This window comes from Drosophila mojavensis, unplaced genomic scaffold, assembly GCF_018153725.1.
Source record: "Drosophila mojavensis isolate 15081-1352.22 unplaced genomic scaffold, ASM1815372v1 contig_74, whole genome shotgun sequence".
NCBI lineage: Eukaryota > Metazoa > Arthropoda > Insecta > Diptera > Drosophilidae > Drosophila > Drosophila mojavensis.
Genome location: NW_025318899.1, coordinates 7801720 through 7826050, shown reverse-complemented (window position 1 = coordinate 7826050; position 24331 = coordinate 7801720). Strand labels below are relative to the sequence as shown.

At 44.7% G+C, this 24331-nt stretch overlaps 4 protein-coding genes and 1 long non-coding RNA gene across 12 annotated transcripts; 3 read left to right on the top strand and 2 right to left on the bottom strand.

Annotated features, from left to right (window-relative positions):
• Positions 1–312: 312 nt before the first annotated feature.
• LOC122757460 lies at positions 313–1211 on the bottom strand. The gene is made up of 2 exons (XR_006357497.1): positions 898–1211; positions 313–814 (listed from the first exon to the last, which is right to left on the bottom strand). It is a non-coding gene; the product is annotated as an uncharacterized LOC122757460 (long non-coding RNA).
• A 4221-nt stretch (positions 1212–5432) lies between these two features.
• Positions 5433–12208, top strand: LOC6581743 (radial spoke head protein 3 homolog B). 2 transcript variants are annotated; one of them, XM_015162022.3, is made up of 4 exons: positions 5433–5785; positions 10777–10867; positions 10932–11347; positions 11408–12208. In XM_015162022.3, exons 1-4 carry the CDS (start codon positions 5586–5588, stop codon positions 11928–11930), a joined length of 1230 nt encoding a protein of 409 aa, XP_015017508.2. In that variant the 5' UTR covers positions 5433–5585; the 3' UTR covers positions 11931–12208. The 2 variants fall into 2 exon arrangements, with proteins under 2 accessions (XP_015017508.2, XP_032586708.1); XM_032730817.2 differs by lacking the exon at positions 5433–5785 and adding an exon at positions 7212–8415.
• A 129-nt stretch (positions 12209–12337) lies between these two features.
• Positions 12338–13251, top strand: LOC6581742 (ribosome maturation protein SBDS). The gene is made up of 2 exons (XM_002007428.4): positions 12338–12509; positions 12565–13251. The coding sequence occupies exons 1-2, from the start codon at positions 12379–12381 to the stop codon at positions 13190–13192; spliced, it is 759 nt and encodes a 252-aa protein (XP_002007464.1). The 5' UTR covers positions 12338–12378; the 3' UTR covers positions 13193–13251.
• On the bottom strand, positions 13211–15196 carry LOC6581741 (IST1 homolog). Of its 6 annotated transcripts, none has more exons than XM_002007427.4 (5): positions 14900–15196; positions 14099–14840; positions 13953–14015; positions 13595–13657; positions 13211–13504 (listed from the first exon to the last, which is right to left on the bottom strand). In XM_002007427.4, the coding sequence occupies exons 1-5, from the start codon at positions 15079–15081 to the stop codon at positions 13295–13297; spliced, it is 1260 nt and encodes a 419-aa protein (XP_002007463.1). In that variant the 5' UTR covers positions 15082–15196; the 3' UTR covers positions 13211–13294. The 6 variants fall into 6 exon arrangements, 5 of the variants coding, with proteins under 5 accessions (XP_002007463.1, XP_015017505.1, XP_015017507.1 ...); XR_001449117.3 differs by lacking the exon at positions 13211–13504 and adding an exon at positions 13738–13807 and having other exon boundaries at positions 13610–13657; positions 14900–15192; XM_015162019.3 differs by lacking the exon at positions 13595–13657 and having other exon boundaries at positions 14900–15192.
• Positions 15197–15702: 506 nt separating this feature from the next.
• Positions 15703–23507, top strand: LOC6581740 (sentrin-specific protease 6). Of its 2 annotated transcripts, XM_002007426.4 has the most exons (9): positions 15703–16299; positions 16438–16544; positions 16606–17268; positions 17725–20196; positions 20256–20367; positions 20926–21044; positions 21108–21324; positions 21394–22826; positions 22904–23507. In XM_002007426.4, the coding sequence occupies exons 2-9, from the start codon at positions 16446–16448 to the stop codon at positions 23279–23281; spliced, it is 5493 nt and encodes a 1830-aa protein (XP_002007462.1). In that variant the 5' UTR covers positions 15703–16299; positions 16438–16445; the 3' UTR covers positions 23282–23507. The 2 variants fall into 2 exon arrangements, with proteins under 2 accessions (XP_002007462.1, XP_015017501.1); XM_015162015.3 differs by lacking the exons at positions 15703–16299; positions 16438–16544; positions 16606–17268; positions 17725–20196; positions 20256–20367 and adding an exon at positions 20599–20782.
• The last annotated feature ends 824 nt before the right edge of the window (positions 23508–24331 follow it).

The window sequence follows — 24331 nt, the reverse complement described above, 5'->3', positions numbered from 1 at the left end:
GTCATTAAACCACAATTTGTATGCATCATAAAAGTAGGAAGAGTCAAAGGGAGACCAGCTATAAAATTAGTGATTTTATGATATTAATTGGGAAAACTTCTGTTTACGAGCTCTAATATGTGAAAGCATGAGAGAGAGAGGAAAAGTATTTCCTCCAACAATAAGACTTGCTCAATTAAAAATATATGAACGTAAATAATATTAATAAGATTTCACATAAAAACTCAAGAGAGCTCAAAACTTGCATAAATATTGATGAACATATAAATAAATAATTTACATTAACTTAATAATCAATCAATCAATTATTGATATGTTCGTCTAATTTGTTTATTATTAGATCTGAAATATTGAGATTGATTTTAAACTCTCCCATGTGTTATCTGGCAAACTCTCCCTCAATTTGTATCCTGATTGATATGGAGTTTCCGCCTACAAACACGATTAGGCATTACAAATCTCCAAGAATTTTTATTTTATGGCTACCTTCGAGTTATCTTTATCTGACAAATTGTGGGCATTGTTCGCATCTAACTGTACAATACAGTCGTATTATTCTCTCTCCTATATATGTCCTTATTGGAACCCAAGCATAAGGTTTGCTACGTGACGTTATCTTCATATCCCACATAATGACTGTCACGCACATCCTTAACACTTGTTCGCTGTAAATTCGAGGCAGGAACAACACTTTCCACACATTTTCATTGCTTCCGGCTACTAACTCAGTCAGCCTCTAATAGAGACTTCAAGGGGCCAGCAGCAACAGCAACAGCAGCCCACGTAATTTCTATTGTCCAAACAGTTTTTCCGGCTAATTGAGTTATGAGCAAAAACAAAGAGAAAACAAACTAAGAACAAGATCGATTACGATCAGCACAATCCAATATCATTTACCTTTCCCAAGAAACCGTAGAGCTCAGACAACAAGTGCAGCAGGAATTGCACGTGCAGCAGGTACCACAACAGTTGCCAAGTTCCAGGAACTAGCTGAGAGAGAAAGTAAGAGTGAAAATTAGATGCTTATCCTCGACACAGGTGCTGGCGCCTAACGGTGAACAGTGAACGGTGAACGGTGAACGGCTAACGTAATCCGCCCCCCTCTTTGATATGGACAACTCGTCAGTGACTTCTCACAATTGGCCAAAATAAATAAGCGCACCCAAATTATAATATATATAACAAAACATTTTTGGCTGACTTTTAATGACAGGCCATATAACGTACTCAAATATATATATATATAAATATAAGAAATGCAAAGCACGCAAACTTTGTGGGTTTGTTTTTTGGGACAGTTTGCATGACGGCAAATATTTGAGGTATTATTGATTACCAACATTTGCCAAATAAATGGCTCTTTAACTACTTTTGGTGAGGCTGAATGTGCTATGGCGCTGCCTCAGGCACTCGGTCTGTCTGTCCGTATGTCGGTTAGTCAGTCAATCGGTCAGTCAGTCAATCAGCCCCTCAATTTCTCAGTTAGTCAATCAGACAGTCAACTTCTAGCTTATCAATCTATCTGCCTGTCAGTCAGTCAGTCAGTCAGTCTGCCAGTTCCTCATTCTGTCAGTCTCTCAGTCAATCAGACATTAGACATTGTAATAGCACGAATGCTCCCTGACTTTAGCGCTAATTTGCATTGAGCTCGGTCCGCGGGATCGAGCACAGGTTCGGGTCGGGACTTGATAACAGAGAACATCGATCGCTTCAAACTACAGAGCGGAATAACTTAAAAAAAGGAAAAAAAAAACTGCGTTTATTTCAAGCGTTGCGCACAAAATAAAAAAGAAAACAAAAGCAAAACCAAAAAAAAAAAAAAAAAGAAAAAAGAACATACAAATAGAAAATGAAATAAAAATAAAAACGCGATCGTCTGTTCGTCAACAGCAGCAACAGTAACAATAATAACAACAACAACTACAACAACAACAACAACTATAGCTACTACAATAAGAATAAACAATATAAATGGCCGCATCGGAATTGCTAATTTGCTATTGAGTTTTGGTTGGTTCGCTTTGGGTTTTGTGCTTGGGTCTGGGTCTGGGCCGAGGGCCTCGAACACGTCGGGTTCCTGGTACGTATCGTCTCTCTGTCTGTTCTGGCTGTCTGTCTATCTGTCTGTTTCTGGCTGTCTGTTCTGTCAGCTCCCTCTCTCTTTCTCTGACGACATTTTTTGATTTTTGTGCGACATTTTTGACATGCGGATGTGCCATGTTAACGAGAGAGTAGTCCCCGTCTCGAAAGACAACTGTTTCCAAAATTAGGCCCCAGCACAGCTGCAAACGATTTTCAACGATGCACAAATCCTGAGCCCTGTACAAATCCTTTTGCCATTTACAATAAATTGAATTCGACCAATGCTGTTGCGGTCAAGCAAGCCCTGCCCACTCTGCCTAACAATGCCCTCAATTCCCTCAATTTGAGAATCAAAGTTGCAACTGAACCCAACCAGCCAAGCAACCAACCGAAATGCTACAAAACCGCAGGAAATTCGTCGAATTTGCCATGCGGTAAACTTGTGGCTAAGCCAGCAAAAAGGATGCACAAGCAGCAGTCCTTGCTGCAGGCAATTGTTACCAAGTCTCCTTCTCTCTATCTGTCTCTCTCTCTCCCTCTCCCTCTGTGTGTAGACTGCATCTGTATGCCCAATGCCGAATGCGTTGGCGTATGCATAATTGATGCGAATGTTTGTGGCAGTGCCCAGCTTAGAAACCAGAGCCAGCTCTCATAATTGAGTCGAGCTGCACTGAACCTTAGATTAAAAAAAAAACTCCAGCAAACCAATAGAAACATGTTCGAGCGACTGCATAATACTCGTTCACAAGTTAAATGAAATAAAGACTTCCTTTGGCGATTTGATTACAACCTAAAAATCTGGAATAAAAATTCCTAATACTAAGTCATATATAAGTATATTCATAATTAATATTCCAACTGCAAAATACAATCAGCCCACACAGAAAATCAAACAAATCCTTTGACATACCTTGCATAAAAGCTAATATATCCCCCTCATTTGATGAACCAGTATGCGAAAGGGCTGCCAGCTAAATTGAAAACGAACAACAAAAACTGCATAGTTCATTCGAGCAGAGATTTTGGATGAAGAATACAATTAAAAGCTTCCATAGTAAAGCAGCAAACCAATTAGAAATTCGAAAAATTCTTATTAGCTATGAAAAGGTATCACTTTACAAATGTATATATGTATATCACATGTTACCTGTGCTTGTCAACAGTTATCGAAAGAATCATAAAATATTGGCACACCCATAAAATTCCAGTTCCATTTGGAAATCAAACCGTTTCTTTTTTTAAATACAACAATAGTTTAATCCCACGTAATTTTACAGTTACTTCATTTTTTTTATGTCTACTACCAATTTGGTAAATAAATATATATATTTTTTTCTATGGCGCCAGCTAGTCATAGAAATAACTCATAAAAAATTGAGGAAAAAAAACGCAACAGCCCGCAGAATCTATAAATCCACAATAGTTTTGTTTTTGTTCTCTCTACACGAGGCTCAACCGTTATCTAAATGGTTTATTTCACCTTCCCTCGACTTGTGGCCGGCAGAGCAATAAATTAATCAAAACTCGAGTGCGACTTCAATTGTAAACGAGTGTCTGGTTTTCTTTGGAAAATTGCAGCTCACACCTACACGCAGAGGCGAAGGCAGAAAGATCTGTAAATGATTTGTTTGACAACAAACACAGTGGGACACATACTGTGGACCTTTCGCAGAAAGGTAGCCAGCCCAGCCAGTCGACCAGTGTCTATCAGTGCAAATGATCGAACACCGAACGATGTGGAAATTGCAGTCGAAGATTATCAATATCGTCATCGTCGCCAGGCATCGCCTGTGTGGCCGCTCGAGTGGGCATCATTAACCTTTTAAATGCCAACAAATACATTGAAATGGACAAGGGATCGAGGGAGGGAGAGACTGAGGGACTGAGTGAGCGAGTGAGTGAGTGAGTGAGTGAGCGACTGAGAGACCTCTTTGCAAATGTCAAACGTCATGGCACTTATTGATGTTTGCTCAATACCAATCCGAATACCCGTCTCGGCCCATTCCTCTGATCTTATAAGCCCGCACAAAGGGGTACAAACAAAAGGACACCAGAAGCAAACGGCGACACACGCGCACACACCAATTATCACCCACCCCCATCATGAAAAAAGAAGAGTCGATTGCCCCTCTCCCTCGCTCCGCCTCACTCCGCCTCAATCTGCCTCACTCTGGCCGTCTTCGTCTTCGTCTTGGGCACAAAGTCAAACGTCATCGTTGACAGGCGAGTCATTGCTCAATGAGAGAGCCCTCACTCACAGCGTCTCAGTGTTAATGAATAAGCAAAACAATAAAGTGAGACCATGTAATTTCAACAACAAAACGCTGCTGCCCATGGGCATGCCTCTACGATCACAAATTGTAAGGGCTGGTCAAATGACATACGCTGCGCTACAATATTGTATATCCAAATATGTAGGTTTTGGCAGTGGAATCTAATTAATGGAAACGCTTCTGGGATGAGATTTACTTGGAACGGAAGCAGAGATTGTAATGCTTAATTGCCGTAAATGACGAATGCAATAGTTATCTACTTGAACGAATCATCGCCTAAGCTGCACATTCATTATTTAAGAGTTTGTCGTAACTATTCAAGTAGAATAATATTGTTTTCATATTAGCAATATAGATATGTGCTTTAGACGTTAAAGCAGTGTTTGAAATGAGTGCAATAAGCAGCACAGGCAGATGAAACATAACTGCTTGTCAACTGCTTGCTTTTGAATTCATGGATGACCTGCTTGCTTTTACACTAATGGAAGCAGTTGTTGCTACTGACGTACAATAACTCAACAGTAAATCTAAACATGGCGCGTTTTTAAACTTTATAAGTGACTCGCTATAAATATAGTTTTAAAGTTTAAAAGCGTGCAGCTGTTCTTTTTATATTGTAGCTGTATATAATACCTATTTGTTTGTATATTGTTATTGTTTTACAGTATTTAGTGAGAATACTTCGAATGCATGCTAGCTAAATCCAAACCCCAGCGATTTCTATTTCACTGCTTGCTTTTCAAACAGCTTTACAGACTGTTAAATAACATTACGCTTTCACTGCTGCTAAGGTTGCATTTCCTAACGCTGTTCCAAGTAATTACTTTATTGGCCAGGTTATCCATACCGCAGATGAGGCATTTGCGGAAATATCTACCGGTCCCTGCCCACCCAAGGCAACAGTTAGACAATGCAACAATGCCGACTAAAAATTGCCATAGCAACTGAGAAAATTCCGCAGTTGTTGTTTATTTTGGAAACGACGCAGCCAAACACAACAAATGTGAAGCAAAGCAAACAAATGGAGAAATCATGTTTCAAAGTGCCTAAGTTAGCTAGATAACTAAAGAAAATAAAACACAGCGCTTTGTAAAATGTGTCAGTTAACAATATTTTTATACACTTACATTTAGTCAGAAACACCGTAGACAAAAAAATATATAATTTTTAAATTAGATATATATATATATTGTATATAAACGAAAAAGTGTGAAAAGAGCCGCAACCACAATGCCAAATGCCATACCAAAGCGTGTGCCCATGGGCGGCAAAGGCAACGGCATGGATCTGCTCAGCAATGTGGTCACACGCACCGAGGTCACCGAGATGCAGCTCAAATGGCAGGACAGGCCATGTCCTGCCCCACCCTGCCATCAGAGCTTCTGGTGGGCCAGCCAGCCAAAGCCAATCAAAATCAAAGGTTGTCCCAAGTAAGTTTTTGCACAGATTTATGGGCGGGCTCGGAGTGTACGTAAATCGGACATGCTTTCATAATGGCCACTGGGGTCAATGAATCCAGTTGTCGGCCTGGCCGGCTTACCAACCAAAGAAAATAGTAAATAGAAAACAGAAAACAGAACAGAGAAAACAGAAAACGAAAGTTCTAACCAAGCTATAAATTGCGTAAATGAATTATTAAACACTAGTTGGCATGTTCGACGACTAGCCGAGCCCACTTGTCGGTGGTTAGGCTCCACTGGGCACGCAAGGAATCTATATAGACCAGAAGCTAATGTGACTTCAAACTGAAATTGACGCACTTTGCAGTTATGAATGTCGTTAAATGCAAAAATAGACAAGCTAGCATTGCGATACAATACAAACTGTAGGCAATGGGTCACGTAAAGGACATCCAAATGATGTGCTATAAGAATGTAAGAATCCTTGAAAATGTCGGAGGTAATAGGATATAGATTAAACTATAAACCTATATTCAAAAAATTTTGGCCTTCGCTTGCTTAGACGAATAGATGATGACATTTTCTCCGTGTTGTTTTAACACATGTTTTCCAGTAATTAAAGGTAGATTCACTCTTATCATCAAATCTTCAAATTGAATTTAATATAGGAGGAGTAGGAGTTGTTGAAGTAGCTAGTAGTTATCCACCAATCTGCTGGCCTTTGTATGTAGATTGCATCGCGACATCAACTTTAACCTTTGTGGCCGCCACGCCCTACGCCCCACGCCACACTCCTCTCCCTTATTAGGCGACACATCGATAGTTCCAAAGAAAAGGACATGACTGGGCGACGACTTCATTAATTCTGCTTATCAACGTCGCACGTCAGCTAGTTAAGCTGAAGCTTGCAATTGACCTTGGCACAGGACAAGGCGATTCCGAGTAGGCGATAGCTACGCCTACTCCAATTCAATGTCAGCGAAATGCGTGAAGTCATCTCAGCTGCGGCCTGAGGTGTGAGATCGAGAGGTGCCAGAGTTTCAGGAAATGTGGCACTTGATAGAAACACCTTGTGGTGTTTGCCTCTGGCTCTGGCAATTTTCAAGGACATGCCACATAACGAGCGGCCAGGAAGCGCTTTTAATTGGAAACACGACCCAGCGGCGCGAAACTTTTGCCAACTATTCGAATACATAATGCGGCATGCAAAAGGTTTCGCCCGAAACCCGAATTTGGCGGCATTTCAATTGTGCGGCAACAGTCGACAAAGGCAGTTAATTGTTGGCATATGCGAGAAACACCTCGCCTCACCTCACCTCCCCTCGATGGGTGGTTGGCACCCCTGCAGCTGTTTGTGCTGTATTTGTGTGGCGATTGACCATGCGATGGCCGAGCTGGCGACCGAGGGCCGACTGCTGCGGTCATTTGGCGTTCGCCACTCGAACAGTGCGGTCTGACGCGTGCTCCTTGCCTTGCTCTGTCCACAGCCATAGCCACAGCCAAAGGACAAAGGGGCAGCAAAACACTAAAAAAAAGTAATATTGATTAAGTTCTCGGTGTGTGTTTCGTGGCTATTTATACGCAGGCAATGTGTCGCAAGTGTTTTGATTGAGCAAGCCAGAGAGTAACATGCCAGAGGGTAACAGCAGCAGCAATGAGCAGCACATAAATCCAGAACACTTCCCAGCCAATAGACCGGAGCAGCGAGCACAGAACTTCTCGTTTGCCACCAGCTATCCTTATGCACCAGGACGCAGCACCAGCAACCACAACACTAACAACAACCACAACCACAACAACAACAACAAGGGCAACCATCAGCAAACGGCGTACAACGTGCAACGCTATCAGAGTCCGTACAACTTTCAGCACGTGGTCACCAACGCCTTCTCCGTGCTGCACAATTCCGTGGATCTAGACGAGCAGAGCACGGCACAGCACTCGAAGCCCAACCAGGCCATTGTGCGTCCCATAATTCGAGAACAGTCGGAACATGCTGATGAGCCCATTGTTGCAGCGGGCAGCATTTCATCGAATCCGCCGCTGACCACGCGCTCGTTCTTCTCGCGCAGCACACAGGAGGTGCGCAGCTTTGCCGATGAGCTGAGCCAGAAGCTGCGCTTCCTGGCGCCGGACGAGAACTACGGACGCGGCGGCGGCGGGGGCGGTAGCAGCGGTCATAGCAGTGCCACCGCCGCCACCGGCGCCTGGCTATCCGGACGGCAAATGGAGCGGCCACGTTTCGAGACGACCGTGCCCACGGGCATCTTTCTGCCGCCGCCGCATGAGCTGCAAATGCTGCCCCCATCCATGTTGCGGCGTCATGTCTATGCCTACTCCTCCTATCCCATGATCCTGCACAACTACTGTAATGCCAGCAACCAATGCAACAACAACAACAACAACAACAACAACAATAGCATTCAGAACTCGAATCAGAACAAGGACACTAATCGCCAGATACCGCAGAATGATAAGGAAAATAACAAAGCCTCCACCAGGCAGAACGGTGTGCGTGCCACAGCGGCTGTGGCGGCTGCCACTGCTGCTGCGGCGGCCTCCAAAGCCGATGGCTCCTCGCTGGCCGGGGGCCTGCACATAACCAAGGCGCAGTTCCAGCAACAGCTGCAGCAGCGACGCAATTTTAATAGCGACAAGAGGTAATAAAAGACTGGGCGCCCCATTTCACTAGCAAAGCAAAACGGCAATGAGTAGCCGACTTGGAGATACCCTGTAGGTATAGTGTAGCTGAATACTACTGGAAGACTACTTGATTTGCTTGCAATCATAAGGAATATAAGCGAGGGATAATCAAAAACTTTCAGGGAGCATTAGCCTAATTTAGTGTATAATATGTATGATATGACGGATAGACAGAGAAACGTGAGAGAGAGAGACAGTTAGATATATTTCGACCTAGTGAACTCACTCTGCTAATCAAGCATATAAATCTTATTATATATATATGTATATTCAACCAGGCCTTCTGCTGCTTATTTGTCCAAAAACATCATACCCTATTCACACATTTTCAATGCTTATAATCGCTGGGCTAGCAATCCTCCTTCCCACAGAGAGGTGAAAGCAAAAATGAGCTAACTGCTCCACAAAATATTTCCATAAATTCAAATGAGATGGCGGGGTGGGAGATGGTCACTCGCTTATTTTGGGGGCTGGCCAGTGGTGGTTCAGTGGTCAAGTCGTTAGTCAAACCACCTGCTTATCGATTGCTGCGTCAACAATTGAATTGAAAGCGTTTTTTTTTTTTGTTTATATTCTATTGCCTGGAAATTTTAAAAGTCCAATGCTGATTAATTTATTTGGCGCATTCGTTAGTCAATTGAATTTTCCGCGCAAGGACATCGCACGGACACCGACATCGACATCGACTTCGTAATGTGGCATGCAACGCGCCTATTTCCCTGCAGCGTTTACTCTGCCTCTCCCTGTCCCTCTCTTAAATAATTTAAATCAAGATTTTATTGGCAACAACCAAAGCAGAAGAAAAACAAAAAAGAACTGGACGGAAATTTAGCTTAAATGCCATATAATAAAAGCTGAAAAAAAAAAAAAACACCGAGTGTAGGATGTAAGGCAGCAGGACATTGCATAGAGAACGTACGTGTGATACGTATATATAAAAGAGAATAAAAATAGCATATATATCGGTATGAGCTAGGGGCTATATATGTATATACATATATGTATATACAATATACAAAATATTATTTGTCTGCCAAAGTGTTGCCTACTTTTGCTGTGTGTTGTATATATGTATGTAGGTATATGCATATATGAATCGACATTTTCTGTATAAATGAACTCAATTTGATATTCGGTAATCTGGTCCTAGATATATTAAATACATATTATATTTGTATATATGCATATTAGCTTTGTTCACATATCTAACATTGATATTCATTAGTGCATATAGCTTCCGATAATCTATCTAATCTGTCATGCTCATATCATAATGTCTAATATAATAATAATACATTTTTCCGGTGAACGGGATTATGTACTAAAATACTTCGGTATACATTATAATTATTCTCAGCTGCGACAGTATTCAAAATCTTATAGTCTGATTCATTATTACTAACTAAACTTTCCAATATTAGAATTTAAGTAAAGTTTCAATCCAATGCCAATACGGACTTAGCCTGATATGACTTATAGATCTGTCTACTAGATATTTCTATCTGCCTACCTAACTAACACACTAGCTTTAGTTCAAACTTAAGGCAACTCACCTGGCCCTTCAGCTCATACTTCAGCTATGCGGCTAAGCTTATTTTGACCATATACATATACACACTGCTATGGTCCTTTACGCCTATTGAAGTCGTCGCTGTGGTTGATTACTTTGTACTTCAGGACCCAGACCCCGTATGGTAGACATTTAGCATTTGGTTGTGTGCTGCTTGGCTGAGAACTTCAATGTGACTTCCTGTTAGTGGGCCACTTCTCTGCGCCAACAAACTCTAAAAATTTGCATAGGTCACGAGTTCAGGTTCCAGGCTCGCTAAGGAGTGCAATGTCTGACAAAGTTATATATGTGTTTAGCAATACCACTAGCCCACACAAATACATATACATACAAGTACGTGGCATCTAAATAAGCAAGTCATAAATTACTGGCCAGTCCAGGGGCAAGTGTTGAGAGTCCTCTTTAAGCATTTCTAGCAAGCTGGCTTTAAGACCTTCTGTAAAGCTAGCTGGCCAGCTAGGACTAAGTCGCTCTGCCCATTGACCCAAAAGTGTAGTGAACTTAACGGAAATTGATTCGAATCGGAGATGACTTGACAAGCCGACGCCCCCATTTCAGCTGTAGGGGGGCGTAACAGGGCGAGACGTGATGCACTACACAAATTTGATGTTTATCGCGCGAAGAGTGCAACAGATTTTGGGTCTAAATAAGCCTGAACATTTTTTAGAGCGTAGCCCCCGTCGTAGTTTGTTGAACTGGGTCGAGGTTTACTAATTGCCAGCTGTAACTCTGTTGTAACTCTTTCCAGGCCCGTCGTGCCGCCGCCAGAGCCGTATATGAATATGATGTACGACCGTCGCGTCATAAAAGGAAGCAACTTTGGTACTCCGTCAATGCTGGTGAGTGTTAATTGTGACAGCAGCAACCCTGACCCATGAGTAATTGGCTTTCATTCGCATGTAGGCGGAGGTGGATCCATTTGACAAGGCTGCTGAACTACGGCGCCGTAATATGCTGCGCAAGCGTTCGATGCAGTGCCGCAATCAGCGCAATGTCTTAGGTACACCACCGCCAGTACAAGGACGAAAGCACGAGAACATACAAACGGAGAAATATTTGGAAAAGCTGCTCCAACGTCCACCAGAATACTCAGTAGACACACAGACCGATCTGTTTCTGGAGAAGCCGCCTACCCCACCCTACGTGCCCGCCAAGGTCGGCGTCGATGTGGGCACTGAGATTGGCGAAGGCGAACTGTTTCACTTTGATGCAGAGGCTCAGCCGATCATTGATGTCCTGGTCGATTCCTGTATTGAGCAGAGCATGCTTGAGGTGGCTCACGAAATGGAACTGGCCTCACTGCGTCGCAAGCAGGAAGAGTAAATACATTGAAATTAGTTATTGAGTGGACTCTGTAAATTAATGTAATTCGCTTACAGATTCCTAGCTCAACGCGAGGCAGAGCTGGCCGAGCTGCGTCGTCTTGAAGCCGAAGAGCTGCGCTTGCAGGCTGAGAAGGAACGTCGTTTGCGCCAAGATGCCATTGCCAAGGAGCTGGATGAGGAGATGCAGAAGAGTGTGACTGCGGCTAAGCTGTTGCAAGGACATATTGCCAGTCTGGTGCCCGAAGTGCTGGAGAACATTGAGCCGGCTAGTGATGCTGTTAAGAAGGAACAACTAATGAAGGAGGTCTGCCCCTGGCTATCTGCAGAAGTGGCCCAAGAAGTTGGCCACATTGTCGACTCTCGCGAAATACTTACAGCCATTATATTGGAGATTATCAAACAACGTGCAGCTGCCTATATTGGGTACAAGGAAGAGGAGCCCGAGGCATCGGCCTCGGATGTCGGCATTTGCGAAGAGGAAGGATGCACAATCGACGATATGGAGACATGTCCATGCGAACCGGAAACCGACTATTCCGAATGTCCAGAGTCTCAGCCAGAGCCACCCCATCTGTAAGAATTGGGACATTATTAAGAATAAAATAAGACATGACTTAGTTCAGTTAAGTTTCGAGTTTGGGGCCTGCCTGACGACAGTTAAGTGCGCATACTAACAAATCCATATAACAACTGCATTGTAATTGTGTCTGGCAACAGGCGGGCGTAACACGGCCGCATGCTGCCACACACAATTTCATTAGCATGAAAATTGTTGCATCAAAAGTAAGCAAACATTGTTAAAGATTTATGTTTTACCGGAGTATTCAGCAATAAAGACCAACAAAAAAAATACAATGGAACATCTTTTAATTATTGACAAAAACCGTTACTAACACAGTACAGTGTCCTAAGGTATTAAAATTTCCCTTACCTCATTTAGTATTTTGGTATTTATATTGAACCTTTGGTATTTATGAAGTTTTTGCGTGCAGTCACACCGATCTATCAAAACAATCAAATCCAGCATGTCCAAAATATTCACACCCACAAATCAAATACGCCTCACAAATGTGGCCATTGTCAGGTTGAAAAAGGCAGGCAAGCGCTTTGAGATAGCCTGCTACAAAAACAAGGTGCTCTCCTGGCGAAACAATAGGTAGGTGAATAATTTTAAACGGAAGATGCAGAACTCAATAATTTAAACCAAATAGCGAAAAGGACATCGATGAGGTACTGCAAACACACACCATCTTCACGAATGTGTCCAAGGGACAGACAGCAAAGAAGGAAGAACTGATTAAAGCATTCGGTGCCAAGGATGATACGGAAATTTGCAAGGAAATCCTTAGCAAAGGCGAGCTGCAAGTCTCAGAGAAGGAGCGACAAAGTGTGCTGGACTCACAGCTTAATAGCATTGTCAACAGTGTGGCTGCACTTTGCGTTAATCCAGAGACGCGTCGTCCCTATCCGGCCACCATCATAGAGAAGTCCCTGAAGGATGCACACTTCAATGTCAAGATGAACAAAAACACCAAGCAGAACACATTGGAAGCCATCAAAATCCTACGCGATCACATGCCCATTGAGCGGTCCCGCATGAAGCTGCGCGTAAGCTTTGCCGGCAAGGAAGGAGGCGGCAAACTGAAGGAATCTGTTGTCAAACTGGCAAATACCGTGGAGCACGAGGAATGGGATGAATCAACGCTGCATTTGACTCTACTAATCGATCCCGGTCAATATCGAGTTATAGACGAGCTGGTGCGCAACGAAACAAAAGGTAAAGGCCTTCTGGAACTGCTGGAACTCAAAGAGGTTGTGGAGAGCGATGAACTTTTCTAGATACATAAAAGCCACATATCGTATATAAAATATATAGCTGGTTATTTATGTTAACAAAATTTTGAATGCATAAAGATTAAACGGTGCGGCGATCCTGTTGCTTCACTTGCGCTTCTTCAGGTTCTCGAAGCGACGCGACAGTTCATCGAAATCGATTTCATCATCATCGGGCTTATCGTTGCCTGGAACATCGGGAAGATCGTTGGGTACATTGGGCAACGAAGGTAAATCCATTGGAGGTGGAGCGCTGGGCTGCTCCGGCCCGCCAGGTGGTAGCTTTGAGCGTGGTTGAGGTTTCGGTTTGTTGGCATTCTGCAGAGAGAAACGGAAATACTTGAGTCAAATATAATGAGATTCAGCAGTAAGTTTAAGTCGCGTGGTCAAGATCAAGTCGAAGCTGACCTGCAAATTAACAGGATTAATCGAGGAGTAACGTGGCGGTGGATCGTTATGCGGTTTGGGGCGCTGTTGTAGGCAAAATAAAGTCAAAATTGAAATCATAAATAGTTAAAATCATAAATAAAAACATGGCTGACTATAAATACATATATCACAAGCAGGAAGAGTAAAAAGCAGATACCACGACCATGACATGACTCATTACAATTGATTACTCTACACTTACGCGTACATTGTGACGTCACAACGGAACGACGACGGTACATTTGGGTTACAGTGAGTGAGTGGTAAAGTAGAGAGTAAACGAAAAGCAAAGTTAGTTATGGACCAAGTCCAAGCGACCGACTCAAATCTAACATACCAAAACATTTTCATCCGGACTGCCAGAGCCATCCGATTGCTCATTCTTAGTTATATTTTCGTGCTGAAATTGCGCAATCATGCAGGAACATGCCAAAAGCTGAGCTCAACAACTACTTAGGGATTATTGATTATTAATGTACTTACATTGATGAAATTCGTATTCAAATCCTTTTGCTCAGCGCATTTGCCCTGCGCGGAAGTCGTTGGTGGCGGCTGATTGGGCGGTATATTATATGCGAATGGAGGCGGTGGCTGCACTGCACCTGCAGCGGCACATGCCCCTCCTCCACCTCCACCTCCACTTCCACCAGCACCACCACTACCACCGAAGGGTGGATAATTGAATGGCTTGCTGCTGGGAGGCGCTGGCATGTCTGGCAGCTGTGGCATTGGCGGATAGCCAATGAAGCCCATTTGAGGTGGTGCAGGGGCACCGCCTCCGCCACTTAGATTATTACGGTCTGACAAATCGATCAGATGATGCTGCTGCTGATCGGGCTTCTCTTGCTCCTGCATTACTTGTGGATCTGGCTCGTATTCAATGTTGTAGTTCTTGGCAATGGCTATCAAGTAGTTCTCCACGAGCAACTTGGGCGGTGCCTGCAGTGTCAGCTTATGCATCAGTTTCTCTGAAACGTAATGCTCGCCAGTGGCAGTCCGTGCATGCTCTGCAAACTCTGGCCCATACTTTTGGATGAAGATGTCGGAGATGATTTTCAATTCGCCAATATCGCTCTGCAAACGGGGACAGACCCACACCAAACTGGACACAGGCTCGGCTATGCCAGCATCCAGTTCTTTCATTTGCTGGATCAGGCCAAAGCGAGCAAGCAACAGATCGCAGTACATCTCAACAATTTCCATGGCCTCCACCAGGTAGTCCTCGCTTAAAACCAATGAAAATATGACTTCGATTTGTCAGCTTACAATTGACATACAGCATACCGTATAATATGCTCCACTCTAATGCGTGCCCTTTCTATTTTACCCGTCGCGAGGTAATCGGCGATCTCCTTGCGGGACTTCTGTGTCAGCTCCGCCTTCTTTTTTTCCAACAATTTGAGACGATTCTGCGCTAAGCGTAGATTCGTCTTAAGCTTGTTATAGTTGGGGCCACTGGAGAACATCTTGTCACCTGTAGCTAATTTCCGTATCTACTATTTACTATAATTTTTGCTTGCTGGATGATTCACTGATTAGGGAAAAACAAACTCTTTGTGTGACGTCATGACTTGGAGCTGCCAACCGGAATATCAGAAAATACACCAAAATTTGGCTGAACTATAGAAAGCCGTTTTATATATGTATTAACGGATATAAACAAATTAGAATCAGAAAAATTATGATATTTAAATTTATAATTATAGTAATCTTTCGCCATTCATTACATTTTATTAAAACAATACAAATAAAGCAATTTGCATTTATCATGAAATATTAATAAATATTATATTTCATAATTTCTCATTCATCACATATATAATTTAACTATTGTAGGTCAGAATAGCAATTGTCTTCAAATTTGATATGTTCAAATAATGTTTATGTATTTATTAAACATACTTTCGAAACAGATCGATTGGAATTGATCAAAAACATTTCATCTACCACCCACCAACAGCACTAACAATCTCATGTATCAGCTCTGCCAACCTACTCGAAATATATTGCTACGTTTTTTTACCCATTGCTTCACTGACTGTTGTTGCTTCATCTTCCTCTTCAAAATAATTCGCAAGAGCTGCGCGCTCCTTTCGCGCTGCACAAGACATCGTTCAAATTGCCATTAATTCGAATTTAAATTATCAAAATAAAGCGTGCATTAAGACAAGTCAATTATGCGGTCATTGTGTTTTATGAAGGCAAACGTGTCGGACACACGATTTGTCAGGAAAATTGTGAAAATTAGGAAAACTCCAGTGATAAGTGGCTTGCGGGCATTTAGTGGTCCCTCAAAATTGACTCACTGCCCTACATGTCAAATAGTGGTACCACTATACATTAGACGTAAACGCGCCAGAAGCAAACGTCGATAAAAGTGCGAAACAAAACGCAACACTGAAAATGTTTGTAAACAGCTGCTGGCCAAAAGACCGCCAGATGGCGTGGCCTCACCTCGCTTGTTGGCATTGCCAGCAGCGAGTAAACGCCATATTTGATTCTTCCTCATCGCTGTGGTGTTTGTTAAAGAAAGCGAATTTTCATGTCCAAGCATCTGAGGCATATATTGACTGAAATTCACAGATAAAACAAAATGATTTGAATTTAATGTGCAAATGTGTCTGTGTATACAATCGTGAGTTGTAAGGCTTAGGAGCAGCAACTACTGGCCAAAGCCCAAAAAGGTAAAAAAAAATATGAATGCAAAAGGAAAATTGCGCTGCTGCCTTACGAGGCATGTGACGTCACAGACACACACGCACCTACTGCGTACCAAACAATGCATGGCGCAAAACTATAAGAACAACGTGTCTTCCTTGCAGTGCTCGCCATGGAACAGTACATAGTACATAGCAATAGTGAGGACATGGAAATGAAACCCGTCTACTCCGACCTGCAAGTGGTGCAAGTGCCGCACGACGAAGTGAGTGTAAGTACAAAGGAAATGTCCCGCAATGTGGAACTGCGAACTAATGCTTCTGCCACAACAGTCTCTTGTGCTACAGGACGATCAGCAGCTCGTGTTCAGTGATCAGCAGCAAGTGGTCTACCAGACCGCTGCCCCCGCGCAGTATCAACAGCCGCAGCAGACTGCGACGGCTAGCCACTATATTATAGGCGCCGAGTTGCAGCAGCAACAGCAGCAGGACGTGCAACAGCAACAACAACAACAGCAACAAGTGGTGATGCATCACCAACATCAGCAGGTGCACTATCAGCAGCAACAACAGGAAGTGCAGCAGCAGCAACAGTTGCGTCTGGAGCAACAGCAGCAATATGTGCAACAACCCGCCATTCAACACACCCAGCAAATCTACTACACATCCGATCAAGTGCTGCAGCCCAACACGATTGTGCAGCACGCCTCAATGCAGCAACTGCAACAGCAGCAGCAACAAAAGAAGCAGCAGCAAGTGCTGCAACAGCAACATCAGCAGCAATATCAACAGCAACAGCACACCGCCTACCAGCAGCAAACGACACCCCTGGTACAAGCGGCACCCCAACAGCAGCAACAGTTGCTACAAAGTCCGCAACATCAGCAGCAAACCCTGCAGCTACAGACATCGCCAGCACAACAGCAACAGCCACAGCAGCATCCACAGATCGTCTACCGCATGACAACGACGCAGCAACAGCAACGACAAATAAGCGTAAGCATTAAACGACAACCGATTGAAACTATCTAATATTACAGTAAACTCAGTTGTTTAATGTTGTAATTACGAATTTAGTATAGATATATAGACATTAATTATCACGGCGCTTTCGCCTGAGACTAAGCTATATACAGCTGCCAGCATTTATTGCCGCACAACTATTTTCGTAAATACCCCAGCTTGGCATTTGAATCGCGATTCTATTTGGTCTCTATATTGATTCTGCTAGCTACACAGTGAGAAATCATACTGATTGTTTGACGTATGAAACTATATATAAATTCTGTCAGATAGTTGGCTAAACTTGATATTATATAATATATGAATCGCTCACTGACACACATTAAACTTAACGCCAATCGCGTTATTGTCTATTATTATGTCTTTGTGTGAGTTGTATTCTTGTCGGATTATTGATTTAACATACTAATGGCAACACATTGCTTGCAGATGCTCAACAACACGCATGTGATTGTGCAACAGCCCACTGGACAACAGGTGCTAATACAGGCTCCACAGCACCAGGAGCTGATTATGCGTCAGGCGACTGGTATACCGCAACAGGGAATCAATATTCATGCTTATAACAATCGCGTGGTATACACTACATCGCCGCAGCAGCAACAGCAGCAGCAGCACGTACTGCAGCAACACGTGCAGCAGCAACAACAACAGCAGCAACAACTCCATCTACAGGCACAAACCACACATCTGGTGCAGACACGAGTGGTACCACAGCAGACGGGCAACGTCGTTTATCAGCAAGTGCAGTTGCCCAAACCCACGTTACAGCAGCAACAGCAACCTCAACAGCAGCAGCAACAACAGCAACAACAGCAGCAACAACAACAACAACAGCAGCAGCAACAAGCACAGGGGCAAGTACAGGTGCAGCAACCCCAGCTAGTGACCACAGGCACACAACTTGTGCGTTCCTCCTTCCGCGGCAAAGCGACCCGTGGGGGTGCCATCATAGCCAGACAACCGACTGGCACTGTGATAGCAGCACGCCCAGCCCTAGCACCCACTATTGTCCGGCAGATGCGGCCGCGTGGCGGCCTTCAGACAGTTACCGGTGGCATTGTGCGCAGTGTACGTCCACAGGGTGTGAGGCCCAATCGAACCCAGCTTGTGGTGCAGACAACGGCTTCCGGCGACGGACAGACCATGCAGCTGGTGACTCAGCCACAGATGGCCAAGCAAATAACCATAACGAACTTGGGTCAGCCTACGGTAACGGCACCAGGACAGCAGATGCAGCCGCGCCACATCTACAGACATGTAGTGAGCGAGGCGGGCCCCAACCCCCAGCAACAGCAGCAGCAGCACCAGCAGATGGTCCTGATGCGCCAACAACCAATTCGTTATCGACCAGCTCCAGCGCAAACGGCTGCGGCGCCTGCGCCCAATACGAACACAATGGGGCTGGATCTGGAGGAGAGCATACAAGCCGTGATGGTCAAGAAGGATCCGCAGCAGCAACAGAAGGCAGCGCCAGGAACTATGCAAATGCAACTGCCGCCAGCGGGGAATACCACATTGACCACCTACTATCAGCAGAGCTCAGCCACCAACAGCAGTAGTGAAGAAGAACAACAACAGCAGCAGCAGCAGCAGCAACAACAACAACAACAGCAGCAGCAACAACCACATCAACTTCAGCAGCAGCAACAGCAACAACAAACGCAGCAGCCTGGTGTGAGGACAGCTAGTGGCGCCACCATGAGTCTTTCGGAATATAAAAAGCGCCAGACCATGGCCAGTTCGCCGGCTCCTCAAGCTCCGACTACCACCGGACCGACAGTCATGCGACCAGCACCTGCGCCTGGAACTCTGGTTCGATCGGTGCCCAAGTTGGTGCCACAGCCTCAAGCGGCACAGCAGCAGCAGCAGCAGCCCAATTCGACCGTGGCGCGAATCATGCCCCAGCAACGAGTGCTTGCCACAGCGCCAACGCCTCCACACGCTTCCTCTGTGCAGCAGACGTCACACAACAACTACGAGATTCATTCGCAGCACGTATTGAATAATCGAGCGGGACAGCCCATCGCGGATCGGGATCGCAACAGTGCCAAGATGTTGGTCATCCTAGCATCCGGAGAGCAGCGATTGATAACATTCACACTGCCGCGAGAGTCGTGCACCGTACAGGATCTGCTGGAGCAGGTTTGTGTGCCCTTCGACAATACCACCACCATTCAGTGTGTAGAGCATCACGGCGCCAACGTGGACTTTGTGGTTACGGTGGGCTTTTCCGTCAACGAATCTGCCAGCGAGCTAATCTCTCGCGCTGAGGAGAGTCTTCAGATGAATCGGCAGCAGGAGAACGCCGCCGCAGCAGCAGCAGCAGCGGCGGCAGCCTCAACAGGAACAACAGCAACAACAACCACCACACCTGCCTACAATCCACAATCGTCAGCAACCAATTCTGGAGTTACGGATCAGGCTAAGCGGGATGCAGCAGCTACCAGCACAAGCTCCGCTTCTCCGGCTGTGAATGCACCATCGGACGGTCCCAAGTTGATCGACGGCTACTATGCTGTCTGTCAGTTGTGCGGATTCACAGGCATGGATCATGCCAAGTGCGAGAGATGCAGACGCGTTTTCCAGGAGCCACCCAAGCGAAAAGCCTATGTAACTAAGCCTTCGAATGCAACTGCAGCAGCGATAGGTGGAACAGGATCATTGACAGGCGACTCAGCAACGGCTGCGGATAAGAAGCGTGAGCTGACACGTCTCAACAAGCAGGTGGTCGGCGTTGGCTCCTTTACCCCGGGATCAGCCACCGTGCGAGGCAGAGGCATGGCCATCAGAGGCGGACGGACGCGCAGCGGTCGAAGAGTCGCCGAGGCTGATCCAGTTGTCTTGCTCAGCAGTGAGGATGAAGCTGAACAGGACGATTCCAATGGCAACGCTGGCAGTGTAAGTAGAGACTATAATTTGCATCGAGATATGCATATTAATCGCCTGATATCCTGCAGTTTCCCGCCCACAATGCAAAACGTAATTCTAATGGAAATGTTAATCAACTGCCTGCCGCCTTCGCCTGTGATCCAGTGCTAGCCGACGTAGACGAGGAAGCTCTGTATAAAGGTAAGTTCAAAGCAACAACTCTGTGTATGAATCAACTTGAAATGACAATTTAATAGTAACTTAAGTGATCAATTAATACCATAATGTCGGTCATAATAGAGATAGATTAGTTGTGCAGCCCTGGTTCACAAAAAATTGCTCTATACATGCTGCACCGTAATTAAGAGCTGGCAACACTGTTCGATTTACGTTATAGTACGCTAGATGGCGCTTTAACACCACGCCATTTTTCAGACCAGAGTGCGGAAGAAGAAGAAGCAGAGTACGAAGCGAGTGCGTATTGGGCAAGTTAACTAGTGCATTGCATTATAAATTGCAAATTCCTGTGCACTTTCAACTAGATTCTCAATTTTTGTTAGCTTGCTATGAGTTTTAAGTAATTTTAAACCAACTAGTGTAACAATGGGTGATGATGGTAAGCGACAAATAGCCAACAGTAAACTAGTAGTGTGAAAAAATGTGACTGCCGCTACTGCTTGCAGAGTGCAGCCACATGTATAAAAAAAAAGGAAGTGAAGTTCAATTGTTTAAGCTAATCACGATAACATTCCATTGCAGACTTTGTGCGAGGCGATGTTACTGATTTAGCCGATCTTCCCGAAGGCGAGACGTTCACCACCGAATTGACCTGCAAATGCCTGCGTCTGATGCCATATCGTTTTACGGTAACAGAGCCGGTAAGTAGATATTCATACTGTCAGATTTCTCAAATTAATAAACCTAATGTGTATTTCGTGTAGATAATATTCACCTCTAAGGGCGTTCGCATTGCTGGCGTGCTGCCCGATAAGGATGAGAAATTCGTCTTGAACATCTACAAACACGAGGTTATAAAGGTTATTGCACACTTCGCCAGCTACGAGCAGGCCCAGCCTCTGGTCACGCTCTATATGCTGAAAACATGCGCTCAGTATGTGAAGTCTCAGCTGCAGCTACCTGAAGATACACCCAACGAACGTAAGTGAACGATACAATTAGATTGTGATTATATATATTGGTGATTTCCATTTCTGTATTCACTTGCAGAGTTCGGTATCAAGTGGAATGGCAGCTTTCATGAGCGCCGTTTGATATTGCTCTTCGACACGATCAGCGTTTCGGCACGCGAGACTCTTAAGTCTATGTTTAGTTTCCTGGATGAAATTTCAGCGCGGGATGCAGCAGAAATATTAGAACGTATCGCCGACTCGGATCGCAAGGCACTAGACAAGCCCATGCAACAGGCCCCGCGTCAGCTTCGTCCCGATGAGCAGGTTAGTCTGCTGATGTACCCGCCTAAGGGCACTGGTGGACTGTGCATACGCATGGAGGATTACGTATGCTTGACCAAGGAGTCGTATTTGAATGACATTATTATTGATTTTTATCTGCTCTGGCTGCGCAACACGCTGATACCAGAGGCTCAACGTGAACGTACTCACATATTCAGTACATTCTTTTATAAGCGTCTCACAACCCTAACTCGACCAACGGACGTTAAGCAGACGGCGGCACAAAAGCGTCATGCTCGTGTCCAGAAATGGACAAAAGTCGTGGATATATTTGATAAGGACTTCATCATAGTGCCCATTAACGAGCAATCACATTGGTTTCTCGCCATCATTTGCTTCCCCTGTCTAAAAGGTCCCGTCACCTTCGATACGAATCAGCCCGTGGAGCCGCAGCATTTGAAGCGTGCACGAGGCAAAAAGATTGCTCTGCAGATCGGCAACACAACAATCACGCCGCTGTCCAAGCGAGAAACTGTCACATTGCCGACCATGCCCAGCGAAATATGTAGGATAGCCGACGACGAGAGCGAACGCGATGAGGCCGAAGGCGATGATAGCGACATGGCATCAGAGGTTAGTGAAAATTCAAATCCACCCATCAGCAAGGATACAACAGCTGCTGCAGCAGCTACACCTGCGCCCGCGACAAGTTCTGGCCCCGCACGAGCCACAAACGAGGATGTGCCGGCTGTAAAGCAGCCTTTGATATTAATATTTGACTCTTTGGCGGGCGCGTCTCGAAGTCGAGTTGTGGCTACGCTGCGTGATTATTTGACATGCGAATACAAGGTGAAGAAGCCGGATGCGCAGGCGCACGTATTCAATAAGGATAACATGCCCGGACATTGCGTCAAAGTGCCGCAACAGAACAATTTTACGGACTGCGGACTCTATCTGCTGCAGTATGTGGAGCAATTCTTCAAGGATCCCATTAAGGATTATAGATTACCCATTAAACAACTGACCAATTGGTTCGATTACCTAACTGTGACCAAGAAACGTGAAGACATTGCCCAGCTAATACAGCAGCTGATGGATGAGAACAATGCACACCAGACGCGACTCATTTTGCCGGTTATCGAGTTTCCCACACTCAATGGCCAGTTGGTGGAGTATCCCGAAGAGACGGAGAGCGCTGAGTTTGAGGAAGAGGAAGGCCACGACGAGGAGGAGCAGACTAGCGATGTGGTAAGCAGTTACCTTACCATACAATTATCATGAAGACATATTCATTTTACTCTCTCCCTTTCTCTATCGTGTGACAGCATGATGATAATACGGCCACTGAAATGGAGGTAGATCCCACGGCTGAGGAACTGCAACAGGCCCAGGCGTCCAAGTCGTCCACACACGCCGTCTCAACGGCCACGACCACTACAAGCGCAACTGTGATGGCGGGAACTACGACGCGCCGATTTGTGCTCAAGCGTCGCCTGCAAAACGGTGCCTCCGCCTCTCCAAGCAATAGCAACGGCGCAAACGGGGGAGAAGCCAACAGCACCAATAGCCAGCTGGTCCCGCAACTGATTAGCACTGCCTCCTCGCTCAGCAACAATACACCTAGCGCCGGCAGCGCTCTCCTAGCTAAAGGTGTCGCCAGTGTCGGTACCGGAAGCCTTAAAATTCGCAAGATCGAACAGTAGCATACGGGCGCCGGCTCTGAGCCAGTCGCAGAGATGCCACCGCTACAGCTGCTGCAAATGTTACGCCCACTGTAAATATCAAGAAAACAATTATACAAATCGTACATTTAAAATATGCCCAACATTTCTTAAATTAATATTAATTATAAAAAGAAAAAACAAAACTCGTCAAATATATTGAATAGTGAAGTTATATGAAAAACTCCATTCGTTTCTATATCGAATACATGGTGGGCTCTTTCTTCGTGGTTGTTGTCGTGTGGGTGGGGGAATTTTCGTTTTCTAATGCCCCTGTGCCGCCCTCGCCCAAGAACCAGTTTACGTTCGCCATGTAAGCTAGAATATCTGCCATGTATACGCTGCCATCGGCTCACACATATCTACATGGTAAGACTCCCATAGACTTTCTCCAACAAATCTCAATAAACAGCTAACGGCAACACTACGCTGAACTGCAGCCTTCCTCATCCTTTTTCTCAGCTCTTTAAAAAAGCACACACTATGCATTAGTTGGTTATAAGCGTAGTTTTCAATGCGTGCACCCTCGGGCCGCTTACCATGTAGCTGATTAAGATATACATGGCGAGCTACATGCGATGCACACACATACAAACGCACACGCATGCATACGTCATGTATTGTTCGGCGTCAGAAGTTTGGTTATGTTGACAGCAGAAGCAAATTAGAGCAGGGGGCTCGGGAGCGGAAGAACGAATGAAGCGCACAAAACAGAATGAAAAAGCGCGCTCACCCTCATCGTTTCAAATGCTCAAAAGATTGAAATTATGTGAACCGTATAAAGTGGTGTTATGTGATATAAATAAATGTGTTTATACATAAACAAATTTATTTAAATGAATAAAACCAAAAATATTTTTTAATTGGTATAAGCTAAATACATACATACATAGCTGCGTAAAGCGAGCTGATGCGTTAAGTGCTTTTAGAAGATATATACATATGTATTTGTGTATATGTGCTTTAGTTGTCGCAATGTATTTAGAAATGCTAGTCAGAATGAAAGGTCAATGTCATTTGCAGTCTTTGTTT